Source organism: Pelophylax lessonae (assembly GCF_965119305.1).
Source record: "Pelophylax lessonae genome assembly, chromosome: 6".
In the NCBI taxonomy this organism is placed as follows: Eukaryota; Metazoa; Chordata; class Amphibia; order Anura; family Ranidae; genus Pelophylax; species Pelophylax lessonae.
Window position 1 is genome coordinate 125003541 of NC_138773.1, and position 18868 is coordinate 125022408.

At 41.5% G+C, this 18868-nt stretch overlaps 1 protein-coding gene across 2 annotated transcripts in view; it reads right to left on the bottom strand.

Moving 5' to 3' along the window:
* ABCC1 (ATP binding cassette subfamily C member 1 (ABCC1 blood group)) overlaps window positions 1–18868 on the bottom strand; it is an 891484-nt gene that overhangs the window by 16772 nt on the left and 855844 nt on the right. For both annotated transcript variants that reach the window (XM_082260033.1, XM_082260032.1), the window contains one exon: window positions 1428–1586. In XM_082260033.1, the coding sequence (XP_082116159.1) occupies window positions 1428–1586 (159 nt within the window). The remainder of the gene's footprint in view (window positions 1–1427; window positions 1587–18868) is intronic.

The following is an 18868-nucleotide window of genomic DNA, read 5'->3' on the forward strand; positions in this document are numbered from 1 at the left end:
GCTCCCCATCCAACCTGATGGAGCTTGAGAAGTCCTGCAAAGAAGAATGGGAGAAACTGCCCCAAAATAGGTGTGCCAAGATTGTAGCATTATACTCAGAGGCTTGAGGCTGTAAATGGTGCCAAAGGTGCTACTGAGCAAAGGCTGTGAATACTTATGTACATGGGATTTTTTTCAGTTGCTATTTTTAATAAAATTGCAAAGACTTAAAACAAATGTCTTTCTCGTTGTCATTATGGAGTATTGTGTGTAGAATTTTAAGGAAAACAATTAGTTGAATCCATTTTGGAATAAGGCTGTAACATTAAAAAAAGTTTGAAAAAATTAAGCGCTGTGACTACTTTCTGGATGCGTTGTATTGGTGTTGTTGAGGCTGAAGAATTCAAAATTAGAAAAACCATTGAAAATCTGTGAAATGGCTTGAAGAATGCAGTTCACAAATGGTCACCATCAAATTTAACTGAACTTTAGCAGTTCTGGAAAGAAGAGTGGGCAAATATTGCAAAGTCTAGATGTGCAAAATTAGTGGAGACATATCTGAACAGACTAAAGGATGTAATTAAAGCAAAAGGTGGTTCAACAAAATACTGACACAAGGGGTGACCCTTTTTCCAACTCTGGCATGTCCGTGTTATGTCTAACTTGGATGTTATAAGTTGCACTAGTAAATACAGCTGGATAAAACAAAAACAGTGTCTTCATTTCAGGCTGCAAAGCAACAAAATGTGATTATTTTAAAAGGTGGGTGATTATTTTCTATACCCACTGTAGTAAATTTCGATCTAAGGCTCCATTCACACCAATGTGGATTTTCATGCTTTTTGCAGAAACAGGACATTATTGTTAACATGGGTTCTTATGGAACACATTAACATCAATGCATTTTTGTGCCTCTGCGTTTTTTTTAGATGCAAAACTGTGCTTTTTTTGCTTTTTGGTTCAAAAGACTTCAATGGAAAAGCTGCAGAAAATGCATGTAGTGCAGTTCTACCGCTTTTTTTACCACGATTTTGCAGCAATTTACATTTTCTATCTGCCCAACAATAAATTTTCCTTAAAAAAAAAAAAAAAAAACACAGAATCAAAAAATGCAAATTGCAGTAGAAAGCGCAAAAAGCACTGCAGAAATGTTTAAGAGGTATGAATAGAGCCTAAAGCTCTGGCTTTTTTTGTTTTTAAAGATGTGGGCTTATTTAACTAGGTAACTCAATTTACTTTTGCTTCATCTTTGTCAATGGATGGCTTCAGTAAAAAGTGAATAAAAAATTCCACTCCTAATATGCGAAAGGGAAATCCATGCAAAATATTCCAGACCCAAGAACACAAACAAAGCTTATCAAAAAAAATATCAAAAAAATCTAACATAATAGAAACTTTTTAAATATAAACAAATATCATCTGATAAGCAATGCTATGGATAACTATACCTGAGGAATAATTGTTAACTTGAATCGAAGGTCATGCAGACCAATTTTGGCTATGTTGCACCCATCTATGATGATTTCACCCGAAGCAGCCTCATTAATACGGAACAGTCCTAAGGTGAGAGATGACTTTCCAGCTCCTGTTCTTCCAACAATCCCAACCTAGATTAAAAAATGAAATACTGCAAACTCAAAAATCTAAATATTGGATACAGAAAAACTAGGGGTATCTATATCTTTTGTGTAGAATGGTGCCAATAAAACTGTACTTGTAATGGAAGAAGTTAGATTATAAATGTATTCGGCCTATAGCCTGGAGACCCTAGGAAAAACGGAGGTCATGCTCCTTCCAGTGAGATCCTGGGGAAGGCAAGGTAGCACAAATCTTACGAGAAGATGCTCTTGCACTGGACTAAAGTGTCTTCTCACAAGATCTGGGGTACTCATCTTTTCTCAGGTGGAAAGGAGAGGGACATAAAGCACTGCAATGCAGAAGATACAGGTAAAAAGTAGGTATACTTTTTTCCTCACCAGTACAGTTTTAAATTGCCTATATGCAGCAATTTTACACGGGTGGGGGCCCAGATCTAAATGTGGGCCTTAGATTCACTGTACGATCCAACTTAAATAGTCAAAGATATTGCTAAAATCACTGCTCTCCACACAAGCATACATTGTTTTTTACCAGCTATGTGTGTTTTGTGGTTCTGCACCTTTTCTTTAGCAGAGTTTCACACAGTTAACACACAAACACTGGCTAGACACAGTTCACCTCTTGATTGCCCTAGATGTTAACCCCTTCTCAGCCAGTGTCATTAGTACAGTAAAAGTGCATATTTTTAGCACTGATCACTGTATTGGTGTCACTGGTACCAGGCAAAGCTTCAAAAGTATAAACAATAACTCACCCTAGCTCCACCGCACTGTGGGAAGATAAAGAGCTAAGTGCCATCCAAACCAAATGTTATATGAATAAATCCGGCACACGAAAAAGGCTTCTTCCAAGTAAAATTCTTTATTCCAACATGGATAGCGGTGACAACATGACAAATGCTGACGCGTTTCGGCTTTACGCATTCCTCATAGCATGTACAATAAAATTTTAACTTATATAATGTGAGAACTGCTCCTAAAACTAGGGGCGGTACATACTTAATTGCAATTAACATCAATACATAACACCAGGGGAGAGGTGGTGTGTTAAAGTCGGTCAAGAATCAAGGAAGGTGTCCCATAGGAAAACAAACATTAAGTGCCAGTCCACACTTATGCGATGACAGACACCGCATGCGACTCGGAGCGCACTACTCCTAAAATCACACGCAATGTCTGTGCGATGCAAACTCGGCCACACCGATTGCATGGGCGAATCTGAATCGCACCGAACACGCACATACCCTAATTTAGGTTTGCAGCAAAATCGGATCGCATGGTGGTTCACACCAGTGCGATCCGACTCATGCGTGAACTGTCAGCTCGCACCATGGCACGCGAGCTGCCCCAGGGGCGTTGTAAATTAACTGGTGCGAGCTGACAGTTTGCGCATGAGTCGGTGTGAACCACAATGCGATCAACGCACATTGGCGCATATTTTGCGAGGCAGACTCTTCAGAGCTTGGCAAATTAAAGAGCTCACTTTAAAGAACTCAATTTTTTATGCATGGAAAACTACAAACCTTTTAGGTTTTACACACCGTCTCCCAGTTGCCGTGCAGACCCTGAGATTCTCTATGTCTTTTTGGGTTAAGCTATGCAAGCTTCACAGCCCAGAGGTCATAGCCTTTAAAACACCTCCCACTTCGTAGGTCATAACGATCCTATATTTACATAAGGGAAAGACATCACTGCACAAAACTGCGTGGCCCCTTCCAGTACTGTACTTTATTCATCCCTTTTATTTGTGGTCATGTTAATTTTTTGAAACAGATAACACATGGCCTAATTAGAGCAGGAAAAAGTGAGGACTAGGTGGGATAGAACTTCCTCACCTCCCCCTAATACTTAAGAACAGACTTAGCAAATGGAATATGGATAATTTAAAATACAGTGCCTTTGAAAAAGTATTCATACCCCTTGAAATTTTCCACATTTTGTCATGTTACAACCTAACACGTAAATGTATTTTATGTGATAGACCAACACAAAGTGGCACATAATTGTGAAGTGAAAGGAAAATGATATTCAAAATGTTTTACAAATAAATATCTGAAATGTTTTTTCTAATGCTGGGTTCACCATTGAGGTATTTGTAAATCGCTATCATATCCACTCTCAAGCCTGTCTTCTCCAGCGAGAATAAGTTTAGTGCTTACAGTCGTTCCTCCTAATTGAGGTCCTCCAATCCCTGTATTAATTTTGTTGCCCATTTTTGACTCTCTCTAGCTCCAGCACATCCCTTCTGAGGACTGGTGACCAGAACTGGACAGAATACTGGCCTTACCAGAGTTGTATAAAGTGGCAGGATTATAGTTTTATCTCTGGAGTATATCCCCTTCTTTATGCATGCCATTATTCTGCCAGCTTTGGTAGCTGAAGCTTGACATTGCATGCTTTTGCTCAGTCTTCCTTCTACTAGGACCCCCAGATCTTTCTCCATCCTTGATTCCCCCAGAGGTTCTCCCCCTAGTGAGTAAACGATGTGGTATTGGTAGGCGAGTCTCCTCCTCCACAAGAATTTTCGGATGTATGTGCATTATGAGATTCGGCTGATTTGGCCTCTGAATCCGATCCTAGTCCTGCTGAGTTAATGGGTGGTTACATGGCCGTACCATTTAAACAAAGATCACATTTTTACCCGCTAGGTTCACGAGGCAAGGATATGGACCTTTTTCAGAGACTGGTGGAGAAGGACTTGACCCACATGGCTTGTAAGTCCTTTGGTAATTTGGCTTCAGATAATCTCACTACCCTTGAAAAAATAGCTCCTTCAAAGCCTCAGGGAAGAGGACAGCATAGTGAACAGAAATGCAGATATGGGGGGCTCTGTGGTGCTCCTCGACTCTGAATCATATAAAAATAAGGCCATGCGCCAATTGTCTGATCCCGACACTTATTTTAAACTTAGGGGTGACCCTACACAATCTTTTAAAAAAAGATTTGTCCACATTATTAAACAAAGCGGTGGCGGCAGGGATTTTTACACAGAACGTGTTTATTTCAGAATTCCCCATATTGCTGATATTCCACTTCCTGCCTGAGGTATCATTAAATGAGCGCTTGGGGCAATGGGTGGATCATCAGCTACAGCCCCTATTAGTTAATCTACCAGGTTTCCTTAGGGATACCAAACAGCTATTGGAGAAATGCAAAGATTTTAATTGGAACTCAGATTATAGGTGGATCACATGCAATGTGATGAACCTTTATTCGTCTATTCCCCACGCTTTGGGCTTGCAAGCAGTCTCTTTCTTTTTGAGGAAATGTAGTTGTTACTCGTTCACCAGAAATTTATTTTATAGAGTCTGGAATACTTATTGAACCATAATTTCTTTGTTTGATGGGAACTTCTACCTCCAGGAGGGGTGGGGCATCTATGGGGGCTAAGTTTTTCCCTTCCCTAGCCTAACTCTATATGGGATGGTGGTAGAGGTCCTGCATTTTTGGATCTAGACGACTTGCTTCTTATTGTTTCCAGCGAGGTAAACAGTTTAGATGACTGGTTAAAGTATATGAATGACAATTAAAATGTACTCTTTATGGGACATTGGGACTTCAATTCTATTGAATTTCTGGATGTTACATTATTAGGTAAAGGCAATAGGGTAGTTTTCAGTTTTAAGCAGTCTGCTGGTAACTCACTTTTAAGAGCGGATTCTGGTCACCCCAAACACACCATAAAAGGCATACCTGTGGGTCAATTTTTGAGACTTAAACGTATTTGTAGCAATGATGCAGACTTCAGGAGAGAGACAGGAGACATGACACAACGGTTTGAAGACAAAGGGTATTCTAGGTCGAGTCTAAATAGAGCTATTTGTATATCGGAGGACACTCCACACAACAGTTTGTTACAGGACAAGAATAAAACCTCACAAATAACTAGTGTCCCTGTGTTCTCCACTCCTTTTAGCATTGATTTTGGGAAGATTAAAAATATCATCTTTAAATACCTACCGGTACTGTACAATGACCCCATCTATGCTCAGATTTTATCAAAAGGGGTAAGGACAGTCTCCTGTAAAGCTTCTACACTAGGTAAGACCTTGTCCCTCAGTTAATATACCAGCAAAAAATCTCCCTCACACTGGCTACAATTTAAAGGCACCTTTCGATGCGGCATAAATGGAGGTTTGTGTTACCCTCACATCAAAAGAGGTGACACGATTCATTCTATCATGACCGATTTACTGTTTAAAATCTCATTGTTTTTCAATTGTAACACTAGGTATCTGGTCTATGTAATTACTTGTGAGTCATATTCAATTCAATATGTTTATGGTTTATTCGGCTCTGATCATCACATTGCATATCCTACACTCTGCATTCAGAATTTTGTTTATAGTTTTTTTTTTTTTATGCTCATGTGATATCTTTATCCTTTTGTATAGATATATCCTTAGTTGAGTGCTTTTTTGTCGTTGCATGTGTGCCAGGTGATCCATCTGGATTCCTGTAGGGTAATTTAATTCAGATATATTTTTAGGGAACAAAGTTCTATTCACATCCTCTGATATTTTGGGTCTTTGAGGTATGCTAATTTACACTCATATACCTATAGGGACATGCTTTTCCAGCAGTCTAGATGATTGCATCCTGGCATATTTGCAATAGGGATGATTGAACGGTTCGGGTCGACCATCGGTTCGACCCGAACATTGGGTGTTCGAAATTCGGCCGAATTCCAAATTTTTGCGGTAAAAGTTCGGAATTCGGTCACCAGAACCGCCAAAAATGCAATGGGACAGGAACTGGGCTTTAAAAGCCCGTGATTGGCCCAGAAACATCAGTAAAAGCCAATTGAGGGGGCAGGAGTCTGCTAGGAATGTGATTGGAGTGACTACGGTGTCCAGAGGCCAATCGGGAGTGAATACGCCACCCAGTATATAACATAGCCCCGCCAAACCTCTAGCACTGTAATACAGAGGCTGTGGAAGAGAGTAGAAGCATGTGTGTTTCTCCTGCTGCTTGTAAAGCTCCAGAGTCATTTTGCAATTATCTTCTGCTGTATTGAGCTGTTCTTTTAGTGTGAGGAAAGGGATATGCAGTGTAGTTCGGGTACTATATACCACTATAGTTAGATTCAATAATCTAGTTTTTGTAGGGATACTTTTAAGTGTCAGGGTGACCGTAGTGTAGTTTAGGGTGACCTGACTCTGCCATGTCAGGGTGACCGTAGTGTAGTTTAGGTGACCTGACTCTGCCATGTCAGGGTGACTGTAGTGTAGTTAAGGGTGACCTGACTCTGCCATGTCAGGGTGACCGTAGTGTAGTTTAGGGTGACCTGACTCTGCCATGTCAGGGTGACCGTAGTGTAGTTTAGGGTGACCTGACTCTGCCATGTCAGGGTGACCGAACTCTGCCATGTCAGGGTGACCGTAGTGTAGTTTAGGGTGACCTGACTCTGCCATGCCAGGGTGACCCCACTATGCAGATTCTGGGTTAGGAGTATACATATATGTGTATATATATATATATATATATATATATATATATATACACACACACACACATATATTTATATATACAGTGGGTACGGAAAGTATTCAGACCCCCTTAAATTTTTCACTCTTTGTTATATTGCAGCCATTTGCTAAAATCATTTAAGTTCATTCTTCTTCCTCATGAATGTACACATAGCACCCCATACTGACAGAAAAACACAGAATTGTTGACATTGTTGCAGATTTATTGAAAAAGAAAAACTGAAATATCACATGGTCCTAAGTATTCAGACCCTTTGCTGTGACACTCATATATTTAACTCAGGTGCTTTCCATTTCTTCTGATCATCCTTGAGATGGTTCTACACCTTCATTTGAGTCCAGCTGTGTTTGATTATACTGATTGGACTTGATTAGGAAAGCCACACACCTGTCTATGTAAGACCTTCCAGATCACAATGCATGTCAGAGCAAATGAGAATCATGAGGTCAAAGGAACTGCCTGAAGAGCTCAGAGACAGAATTGTGGCAAGGCACAGATCTGGCCAAGGTTAAAAAAAGATTTCTGCTGCACTTAAGGTTCCTAAGAGCACAGTGGCCTCCATAATCCTCAAATGGAAGACGTTTGGGACGACCAGAACCCTTCCTAGAGCTGGCCGTCCGGCCAAACTGAGCTATCGAGGGAGAAGAGCCTTGGTGAGAGAGGTAAAGAACCCAAAGATCACTGTGGCTGAGCTCCAGAGATGCAGTCAGGAGATGGGAGAAAGTTGTAGAAAGTCAACCATTACTGCAGCCCTCCACCAGTCGGCACTTTATGGCAGAGTGGCCCGACGGAAGCCTCTCCTCAGTGTAAGACACATGAAAGCCTGCATGGAGTTTGCTAAAAAACACCTGAAGGACTCCAAGATGGTGAGAAATATGATTCTCTGGTCTGATGAGACCAAAATAGAACTTTTTGGCCTTAATTCTAAGCGGTATGTGTGGAGAAAACCAGGCACTGCTCATCACCTGTCCAATACAGTCCCAACAGTGAAGCATGGTGGTGGCAGCATCATGCTGTGGGGGTGTTTTTCAGCTGCAGGGACAGGACGACTGGTTGCAATCGAGGGAAAGATGAATGCGGCCAAGTACAGGGATATCCTGGACAAAAACCTTCTCCAGAGTGCTCTGGACCTCAGACTGGGCCGAAGGTTTACCTTACAACAAGACAATGACCCTAAGCACACAGCTAAAATAACGAAGGAGTGGCTTCACAACAACTCCGTGACTGTTCTTGAATGGCCCAGCCAGAGCCCTGACTTAAACCCAATTGAGCATCTCTGGAGAGACCTAAAAATGGCTGTCCACCAACGTTTACCATCCAACCTGACAGAACTGGAGAGGATCTGCAAGGAGGAATGGCAGAGGATCCCCAAATCCAGGTGTGAAAGACTTGTTGCATCTTTCCCAAAAAGACTCCTGGCTGTATTAGATCAAAAGGGGGCTTCTACTAAATACTAGGGATGTAACGATATCAAAATCTCACGGTACGATACAATTTCGATATTGACCTCACGGTACGATATTTATTGCGATATTTCAAAGTGATTTTTTATGGGGCTTACTGGCTTTGCTTTCACATATTTGCAAACTTATTTCTTCATTGAAGAAATAAGTTTGCAAATATGTGAAAGTAAAGCCAGTAAGACACATAAAAAATCACTTTGAAATATATACAGTACATTACAGTCACTCCTTCTCTCTAAGATTAGAAGACACCACATTTTGGGCCTCATGCTCTTGTCCACTCCCCCACTAGCACGGCACCTGATACCTCTTCTCTTCTTAGCACTGTTCTGCTTACTCTAAAAACTACTAGTACAATGCATGTCATGAATGATGACTTGAGTGGCGTCAGTGTGCACTGTTTTTTTTTAAATTCTTTCACATTATTTAATTACTCACCGGCGGTCCGGTGTCTGTGTCTTGCCGTGGTACCACTGCCTGGCTGCCAGGGATTCAGGGAAGCTGGCTCTGCTCCGCCGAGTCCGCCGCTCGGCGCTCTCATGCGCTGGCTCCGCCCCACAAGCCCGCCCACCCACACTGCTCTAACCAACTGGCAGCCGCTCGCCTCGGCTCGGCCCGTAAGCAAGCAGCACTGTAGTGTACAGCATAGTCAGACAGGAGCCGCCGAGCCGACGAGACACATAGAAGTAGAAGGCGGCCATACCGTGCACCCACCACGACGGTATCGGGCCATGCAAAACACCGCGATACCGCAATAGCTGTAATATCGTTACATGCCTACTAAATACTGAGCAAAGGGTCTGAATACTTAGGACCATGTGATATTTCAGATTTTCTTTTTTAATAAATCTGCAACAATGTCAACAATTCTGTGTTTTTCTGTCAGTATGGGGTGCTATGTGTACATTCATGAGGAAGAAGAATGAAAAATGATTTTAGCAAATGGCTGCAATATAACAAAGAGTGAAAAATTTAAGGGGGTCTGAATACTTTCCGTACCCACTGTATACACACACACACATATATATATATATATATATATATATATATATATATATATATATATACACACACACACACATATATATATATATATATATAATATATATATACACACATACACCCCTATACAGAGTTCAGATGTCATGCCTGCCTCCAAACGCCTTCAAAAAATGCCTGAAAAACGCCTGAAACAAAAACGCGCAGGTGTGAAAGGAGGGTAACACCATCCCTGCGCTACTGAAATTCTAAGAAAAATAATCAGTTTTTCTAGTTCTGGACATGCTACAGAGCTGAAACTTTACAGGTACACTTTTTAGACCCCCCAGACACTAAATCCAAAGAAATCTCTTTTTTTTTCCAATATTTTTTTCAATAATTGGCTCTCTATTAAAAACTACAATTTTTAAGAACTTTTTTTTGCCTGATTCATAGTCCCTGGGGCATGACCCAGAATGCCTAGGGGCATTTATTGGGTTTTAGGGCTTCAAAATAGTGTTTTTTGATTCCCGAAGTTCGGGTCCCATTGATTTCAATGGGGTTCTGGAATCTGAACCAAACTTTCGGGAAATTCGGGTGTTCTGGTCGAACCGAACTTTTCAAAAGTTCGATCATCCCTAATCTGCAACAACATAAACACTTTTATTTTATACTAGTAATTGTTTTGTTTTTACATTTCTACATTTTCTTTCTTTTTGAAATGGGGCAAGGGTTGTTTCACAATAGATTAATAAAGAATTTTGATGTTACATGAGTTGATCTGATTGCTTTTTTGCCATAATTATTTTCATGTGTGTTCTATTGGCTGCACATGGTATTGTTTGAGTGGACACATTAAGTCATTATACTGATACATATATATCCATGTTTCAGCCTGTTATTTTAGCTATGACTATACACCAGTAAGGGTGTGAAACGCGTTACCTAAAGCTGATATTTCCACCTCCATTTATCACTACCCCCTCTAACCAGTTTTCTATCCAAGAACAAACCTAATAGTCCATGCCAGCAGACCTCAGCTTGTGTAGATTATGCGTTAAGGGGAACTGTATTGAATGCTTCTGCAAAATCCAGATACACCACTTCCACAGGCCTCCCCTTATCTAGATGGCAGCTCAATTCCTTGTAGAATGTTAACAGATTGGTCTGGCAAGAACGACCCTTTGTAAAGCTATGCTAATTACTACTAATGATACGGTTATCTTCAGCAAATTCTTAAATATAGTCCCTCATCAGTCCCTAATCCACTCCAATAATCTACGTACTCTTGATGTTAGCCTGCCTGCCTACATTTTCCAGGTATATGTCTTTACCCTTTTTTGAGTACTGGTACCACATTGGCTTTACTCTAATCAGCTGGTACAATTCCTGTCATTATGCTGGGAACAAAGATTAGGATTAGAGGCCTGGCTATAATCAGAGTTCTTTGAGGACTTTGGGGTGTAAGCCAGCTGGTCCCGGTGATTTATTTTTGGTAAGCTCATCTAGTCTTTCTTTGACTCCAGTTAAGTCCCCCATAATGATGACATTTCCATGCCTCACTGCCATTTCTAACTGATAGAAGGTCCAGCTCTTCCTCCTTCAGATTGGGTGGCCTGTAACATACCCCCAATATTATGTGCGGCTTTCATTAAAACAATACCTGTTGATGCAGTTATGATGGTCCGTGCTCAAGCTCTTTCTGCTATGGGTTGGCAAATGCTTCTACATTGTCCCCCTGTCTCATGTGCTTCAGATGAGGACAATAAGTGATTGTTCAACACACAATACAAAAGCATGGACCATTGTTGTCCCCTTCAAGAACAGCATTATGCAACCATCACTGGAGTGCATACATGTAGAAAGGAAAGGCTGGAAAAATCTGAAGCACTGATGTGCAATAAAAGGTGTAAATTACTAGAAGGAAACTACTGTTTATGACACACGGGGATTTAGTTACGAATGTTCGAGAGGGCAAAATTTGTCACAATTCTGCAGAGAAACCAATCCTCTTCTAACCTCAGCTTGTTTAATTAAGCTTTAGCAATAAAACCTGTAAGCTGATTTTCTCTACATAATTGTGACTAATTTTGCCCTCTCTAGCTTTAGTAAATAAATCCCGCAGTCTTTAGCACACCGATTATCAGGGTTTACAAGTATTTAAAATCTAGAAAGCATTATTCAATAAAATATTGCTAAGTCAACAGGATTTGAGGACTGTACATAGGGTAAAAAGAAAATATTTAGCATATCAATTATTGTAAAGTAGTTCAAAGTGCTTTTATTTAGGTTTTATCTATATATTTTTTTTTAAATGATTTAACCATCACAAGAAGTCATTGAAGTCTAGGACCAGAGACCAAATGTAGTAACTTTATTGACTGTTAACTTGACAATACCTCCGACTAGTTTGTCTAAGTCAATGGTGGAACTACCAGGGTCGCAAACGTAGCACTTGTGACCGGGCCCTGGAGTTCCGCCATTTTGGGGAGTGCCTGCATGTTCCGCCACTGTGGGCCCGCCGCTTTTGGTTAGAGGCATTATGTCAGGAGTCAGGAGACAGTACACTGAGCACTCACTGTCACTGCCCGCCTATCCTCTCCTCCTATTGCTGCAGAGTCCAGTCAGATGCCATGTCCGGAAGGGTAAACTTGGGAGAAAGTCAGCTGATGGCCAATAGAGTGAAGGAGAGGAGCTCTCCACTCTGCAAGGAGACCCATGTCAGGAACATCACTGGAGGTACGCAGGCAGAGAAACACTGTGCAAGAAGGAGGGGGAATCGACTGACAATGGGAGCAGATGAGTACCAGTGTCACTGATTCCATCTCCACCACCTCTGAATAAGCCCCCCCCCCCCTCCACCACCGCTGCCACTGACTGATCCCATCCCCTTCCCCCCACCACCACCGCTGCCTCTGACTGATTCCACCGACCCTCCCAACATCGGGGGGCGGTGATGGGGATAAGGATGACATCAGGGGTTGGTAGTGGGGATAGGGATGACTTCAGTGGCACTGGACTGATGTCATCCTTATCCCCACCACCGCCCCCTGATGTCATCCTTATCCCCACCACCGTCCCCGATGCCATCCTTATCCCCACCACCACCCCCCGATGTCATCCTCATCCCCACCACCGCCCCCGATGTCATCCTTATCCCCACCACCGCCCCCGATGTCATCCTTTACCCACCACAGCCCCCCAATGTCATCCCTATTGCCCCACCACTACCACTGATGTCATCTCTACCCACCCCCTCTCACTGCTGCCACTGATCCCATCCTCCCACCACCCTCAGTGGACGGATTTCATCCCCTCCACCACTGATCCCCCCCCCTGCCACTGCTGCCATTGATTCATGGGGGGGGGGGGGGGGGCCCTTCATGGTTTCTTGCACCAGGGCCCTAAAGGTTCTAGTTAAGCCTCTCATCGAATGTTAATTGTTTTTACATTGTGTTTTGAAGGACATATTAATCTTTTATGTGATGCAAGGTTTTAAAAGTTACCCTTACTTAAATCTGAACTCCCGTTTTGATCTTTAATGCATATTTACATTGGTCTAGTTGTAAGTATGAAATACAAAAAAACTATCAGCGCAAACCTATTATATGTGATAAATTAACTCAACACCAATTCACTGTGCATAAATCAGGTGTGTGAACTTATAAATCAATAGTGGTGTCCGGCAGCATGCACCAATCGTGTTTCACAAATCACAATAAACTATAAATCATACAAAAATGTGATGCGCCAGAAATAAAAAGTGATGACAATAAATTATATCCAGTTCATAAGGCACATAGCAATGTGTGTGCTTCCAATAAAATGATATAAAGAGTGTCCCGTGTTCAGATGAAGAAAATCCAGTGATGAAAACAACTTGTAATCACCAATATAGTGAATCCCTCCACCAGGTGAATCAGCCTCTCACCTTTCTGAAGGACCCAAACGGGCCAGCAATCACATGTATCATTGATCAGACTTCCAGGAAAGAGCCACACTATATTGCACCTCGAGGGATCCCGGGACATATAGAAAACAGATGAAGAAATCTAGTGCTCTCCGCTTACTAATGAGGGTATGCTTTATTAGAGAAAGGCAGATCAACTCACATTTGTCGGGCACTCAGCTGTGCCTGCTGTATAATCGATGTCAGCGATCTGTTACCAGAGAGAGACTCTGCGTCGGCCACGCACGCTCCGCCCCCCTATACGCGTTACGTCGAGCGTAATGCTCCTTTGACTTCCTCGGTAGGGGTGGCTAGTGCGTGCCAAGCCTCACTTTAAATACATCAACTCTCAGGTGGATTGGCCAGCAGATCTCAGTCCCTCCCCCCGCTCATAGCTCAGTACAGGACACTGGAACCTCCGAACCAGGCATGTTTACGGCGGTGTCACTGGCTCATATCGCTAATGGGGCAATTTTATTGTATGGGCATTGATCAGATTACTATTGCACATTTGCGGAGATCGCGTGGTGGCGCAGACATCTCTCTGGTTTACATTAAAACAGCTAAGACACATAATCACAAAATCTCATACCATAATTATCACATATTAAAAATACATCAATAAGCTAAAATCTGGAATAATAAATGTTGGCTATTAAAATTTATAAAAAAAAAAAAAAAAAAAAAAAAAAATTTTTTAAAATATATTATAAAAAAAAAAAAAAAAAATAAATAAATAAAAACATTTTTTTTTTTTTTTTTTGTCTCAGATAAAAATATATAATGCATGATGGGGTGTTATTTATTACTAATGAAACAATTTAGATCGAAATCCTTATTTAAACCTCTGGGTGCCAACACCTTGGCCTCGTAGACCCAAAAGGATTCCCTTCTACTTAGCTGGCGAATATAGTTGCCTCCTCGCCAGTGTGGTTGGACATGTTCAATTCCCCAGAATTTCAGGGAGTGAGGTTTCTTATCATGAAATATTTTAAAGTGCTTGGATACGTTGTGTGAAACCTCTCCCTTCTTTATGTTAGAGATATGTTCCCCTATCCTCACATTTAGGGCTCTGGAGGTGCGTCCTACGTACTGGAGTCCGCACCCACATTCCATCATGTAAACAACCCCAATTGTGGTACATGTTATTAGGTCTTTGATCTGGTATTCTTTACCTGTGCTATTGCATATAAAAGTTTTCTTCTTTTTGGTGTTCTTTTTAGTCTGCTGGCAAACACCACATCTGCCGCACGCATGGAATCCAGACAAGAACTGAAAAATAGTATTTTTCTTGGGTCTAGGGGGATCTATCACTCCCGGGGCCAGCCTGTCCTTCAAAATAGGGGCTCTCCTATATATGAAGCCAGGTCTCTCCGGGAGGTGGGGTCCTAAAATTCCATCTTGTTTAAGCACCCCCCAGTGCTTTCTTACAATACGTTCAACCTGTTTATGCTGAACGTTGTAATCCAGCACTAGTTTAAAGTTGTTGTTGTTTATATTATCATCCCTGGATGTAACAGCCTTGTTGGCTAAAAGTTCTGTTCTGCTCAGATTGGATACTTGTTGTAAATCAGAAGACACTTTTTTCATATCGTACCCTTTCGTTTTGAACCTGTCTACCAGTATTTGGGACTGTGCTTTGAAATCTTCCTCCTTAGAGCAGTTCCTCTTGATACGGATCAGTTGACCCCTCGGAATGTTAAAAAGCCAATTCCTGTGGTGGCAGCTGTCCATAGACAAATACGAGTTACGGTCAGTAGGTTTAAAAAAATTTTTAGTGTGTAACTGGCCGTCTAGAACAAAAATCTCTAAATCGAGGAACTGTATCTTTTCTTTGCTCTCAGTCCATGATAAAACAATGTTCCTATTGTTAAAATTCATTCTAGCTTTAAAATCATTAAAAGAATTCAAATCTCCCTCCCATATCATGATCAGATCGTCTATAAATCTCTTGTAAAAGATCAGTTCTGGGGGTCTGTTGGATAAAACCTCTTCTGCTTCCCATTGGGCCATGAATAAATTGGCTACACTGGGGGCAAATCTAGCCCCCATAGCCACGCCTTTGGTTTGTAAGAAAAAGTCCCCTGAGTACCAAAAATAATTATGTTTTAAACAAAAATCCAAACTTTCTAACAGGAATTCTATGTGATCACCATCCAATCCCGACTCATCCAGGGCCCATGATGCGGCCCTCATGGTGGCATCATGCCCGATGATCGTGTATAGAGAACCTACATCTGCAGTCGCCAGAATGCAGTTCTCTGAGATAGGGAGGGATTGTAGGTCCTGAATGATATGTTTGGTATCTTTTGTATATGCTGGTGTCCGGGTAACCAATGGCTGCAAGTAAAAATCAATGTATTGGCCCAATCTGGAGCTCAGGGAGTCAATGCCGTTAATGATTGGTCTCCCAGGAGGTTTCTCCACAGACTTATGGATTTTGGGGAGAAAATATATAATAGGGGTTCGACAGGCCGTAGGGTTTAGATAAAGTGCTTCTTTTTTATTCAAAATGGCGTCCTCCAGCCCATTTTGAATTAGTACATCCAGTTCTTTTTTATATGCATTGAGTGGGTTACCCCTCAAACAACAATATGTATTCGGGTCTGAAAGTTGTCTTTCCATTTCATTATTATAATACTCTTTACTCATGACAACAATACCCCCCCCTTTATCCGCTGGTCTTATCACCAGCTGTTTATTAGCTTCCAGGCTAGTAATACCATTTTTGGTCCATTGGGGGTCTTGAATTTTCCTAACTTTTAATTGCTCAATATCTTGTGACACCAGATTTTTAAAAACCTCCATATATTTGCTATCCTTATTTGGTGGATTGAACACAGATTTGTTTTTCAACATCGAGTGGTGTGTTCTCTCACTATTCGTGGGGCGATTGTCTGGTTTAGATAGGAAATACTTCTTCTGATTTAAACCCCTCATGTATTTCTGTAAGCTAACATATGTGTCGAATTTATTTAGGTTTTTCACTGGGGCATATTTTAACCCTTTATCTAAGACTTTCGTCTCCTCCTTGGTCAAAGGTATGCCACTGATGTTGAATATGCCTGCTCCTATTGGGTTTTGCTTTTTTTGGAGGCGTCGACCTGCTCGTCGTCCTCTTTGTCTTTTCTTTTTTCCCCAGATTGTTTTCCAATTGGACCCTTGTACCCCCACAGGGCACTGGGTTTCTCTAAAAAAACATCCGGGGGATTGTTGATTACGGCTGGCGGGTAGAGTGGGGTAAATCTATTCATGGTGGGGATATTATATGATGTAGATGGGCGAGGGGAGTCATATATTGACTCCTCCCTCCTGTCTTGTCGTTGATCATGTGTGCCCCTTGGTTCCTGGGGGTACCAATTCCCTTGTTCTGCCTGATAGGGACTATTCCTGTTCCCTTGTGTTGGGAAATACAGGCCATTACTGTTCCTGGGTGCCTGTTGATATGGGCCGCTATTTCCCTGTGTTTGATGATAAGGGCCACCATTGTTCCTCCCTTGACCTCTACCTCTTCCTCTTGGTCCACCTCTTCCTGCTCTCCTCCCCCTTCCATTACCTCTTTGTGGTGCATGGTAGGTGGGTGCAGGAGTGTTGTTAGATTCCCGCCTTGCAGGAGCAGGCGGCGCTCTGCTCCATACAGGGGGTGTCATATTAACTCTCTCCGGTGTACTATCACGGGATGGTAATATAGAGTTGCTCTGAAGATCTTTCTGCCACTTAAAGACTTCATTCCCTCTATAATCATTCATATCCCTAATGAACTTCTTTCTCTTTTTTTCCTGAGTTTCTTTATCTGTTTTTTCTAATTTTCTCTTTAGTTCTCCTGCTAGTTGGTTGAACTCAGGAGAATCTTTTAGTGACTCCAATTTCTTTTTGAGCTCAGCTATATGCGATTCGATTATCGCAAGTTTCCTGCGTTTGCGAATAAGCAGGAAGTTCATGAGGTCTTGTCCTTTAGAATTGAAAAAGATAAACCACTCATCTAATGACTCATCATCCTCAAGTCCGTCATTAGGGGGGACTTCCCACCTCAGACGTCTTGGGATGAGTTGGTGGGCTATATACTGCTCAAATGACACAATGTCCCACCAAGCCCTGGTTTTCTTTTCCATAAGGATACCTAATTTCTTAAAGGATTGTGTAATGTCCTCATATCTGCCTCTGTTTTTATCTCCTGAGAAGATGTCATCAATTATAATATTCCTATTGTCAAAATAATCAAATATATCCATGGTTGCTGCTAATAGGTGAGTGAAAGACACAATCAAATGAAATACAAAAAAACTATCAGCGCAAACCTATTATATGTGATAAATTAACTCAACACCAATTCACTGTGCATAAATCAGGTGTGTGAACTTATAAATCAATAGTGGTGTCCGGCAGCATGCACCAATCGTGTTTCACAAATCACAATAAACTATAAATCATACAAAAATGTGATGCGCCAGAAATAAAAAGTGATGACAATAAATCATATCCAGTTCATAAGGCACATAGCAATGTGTGTGCTTCCAATAAAATGATATAAAGAGTGTCCCGTGTTCAGATGAAGAAAATCCAGTGATGAAAACAACTTGTAATCACCAATATAGTGAATCCCTCCACCAGGTGAATCAGCCTCTCACCTTTCTGAAGGACCCAAACGGGCCAGCAATCACATGTATCATTGATCAGACTTCCAGGAAAGAGCCACACTATATTGCACCTCGAGGGATCCCGGGACATATAGAAAACAGATGAAGAAATCTAGTGCTCTCCGCTTACTAATGAGGGTATGCTTTATTAGAGAAAGGCAGATCAACTCACATTTGTCGGGCACTCAGCTGTGCCTGCTGTATATTCGATGTCAGCGATCTGTTACCAGAGAGAGACTCTGCGTCGGCCACGCACGCTCCGCCCCCCTATACGCGTTACGTCGAGCGTAATGCTCCTTTGACTTCCTCGGTAGGGGTGGCTAGTGCGTGCCAAGCCTCACTTTAAATACATCAACTCTCAGGTGGATTGGCCAGCAGATCTCAGTCCCTCCCCCCGCTCATAGCTCAGTACAGGACACTGGAACCTCCGAACCAGGCATGTTTACGGCGGTGTCACTGGCTCATATCGCTAATGGGGCAATTTTATTGTATGGGCATTGATCAGATTACTATTGCACATTTGCGGAGATCGCGTGGTGGCGCAGACATCTCTCTGGTTTACATTAAAACAGCTAAGACACATAATCACAAAATCTCATACCATAATTATCACATATTAAAAATACATCAATAAGCTAAAATCTGGAATAATAAATGTTGGCTATTAAAATTTATAAAAAAAAAAAAAAAAAAAATTTTTTTAAATATATTATAAAAAAAAAAAAATAAATAAATAAAAACATTTTTTTTTTTTTTTTTTTTTTTTGTCTCAGA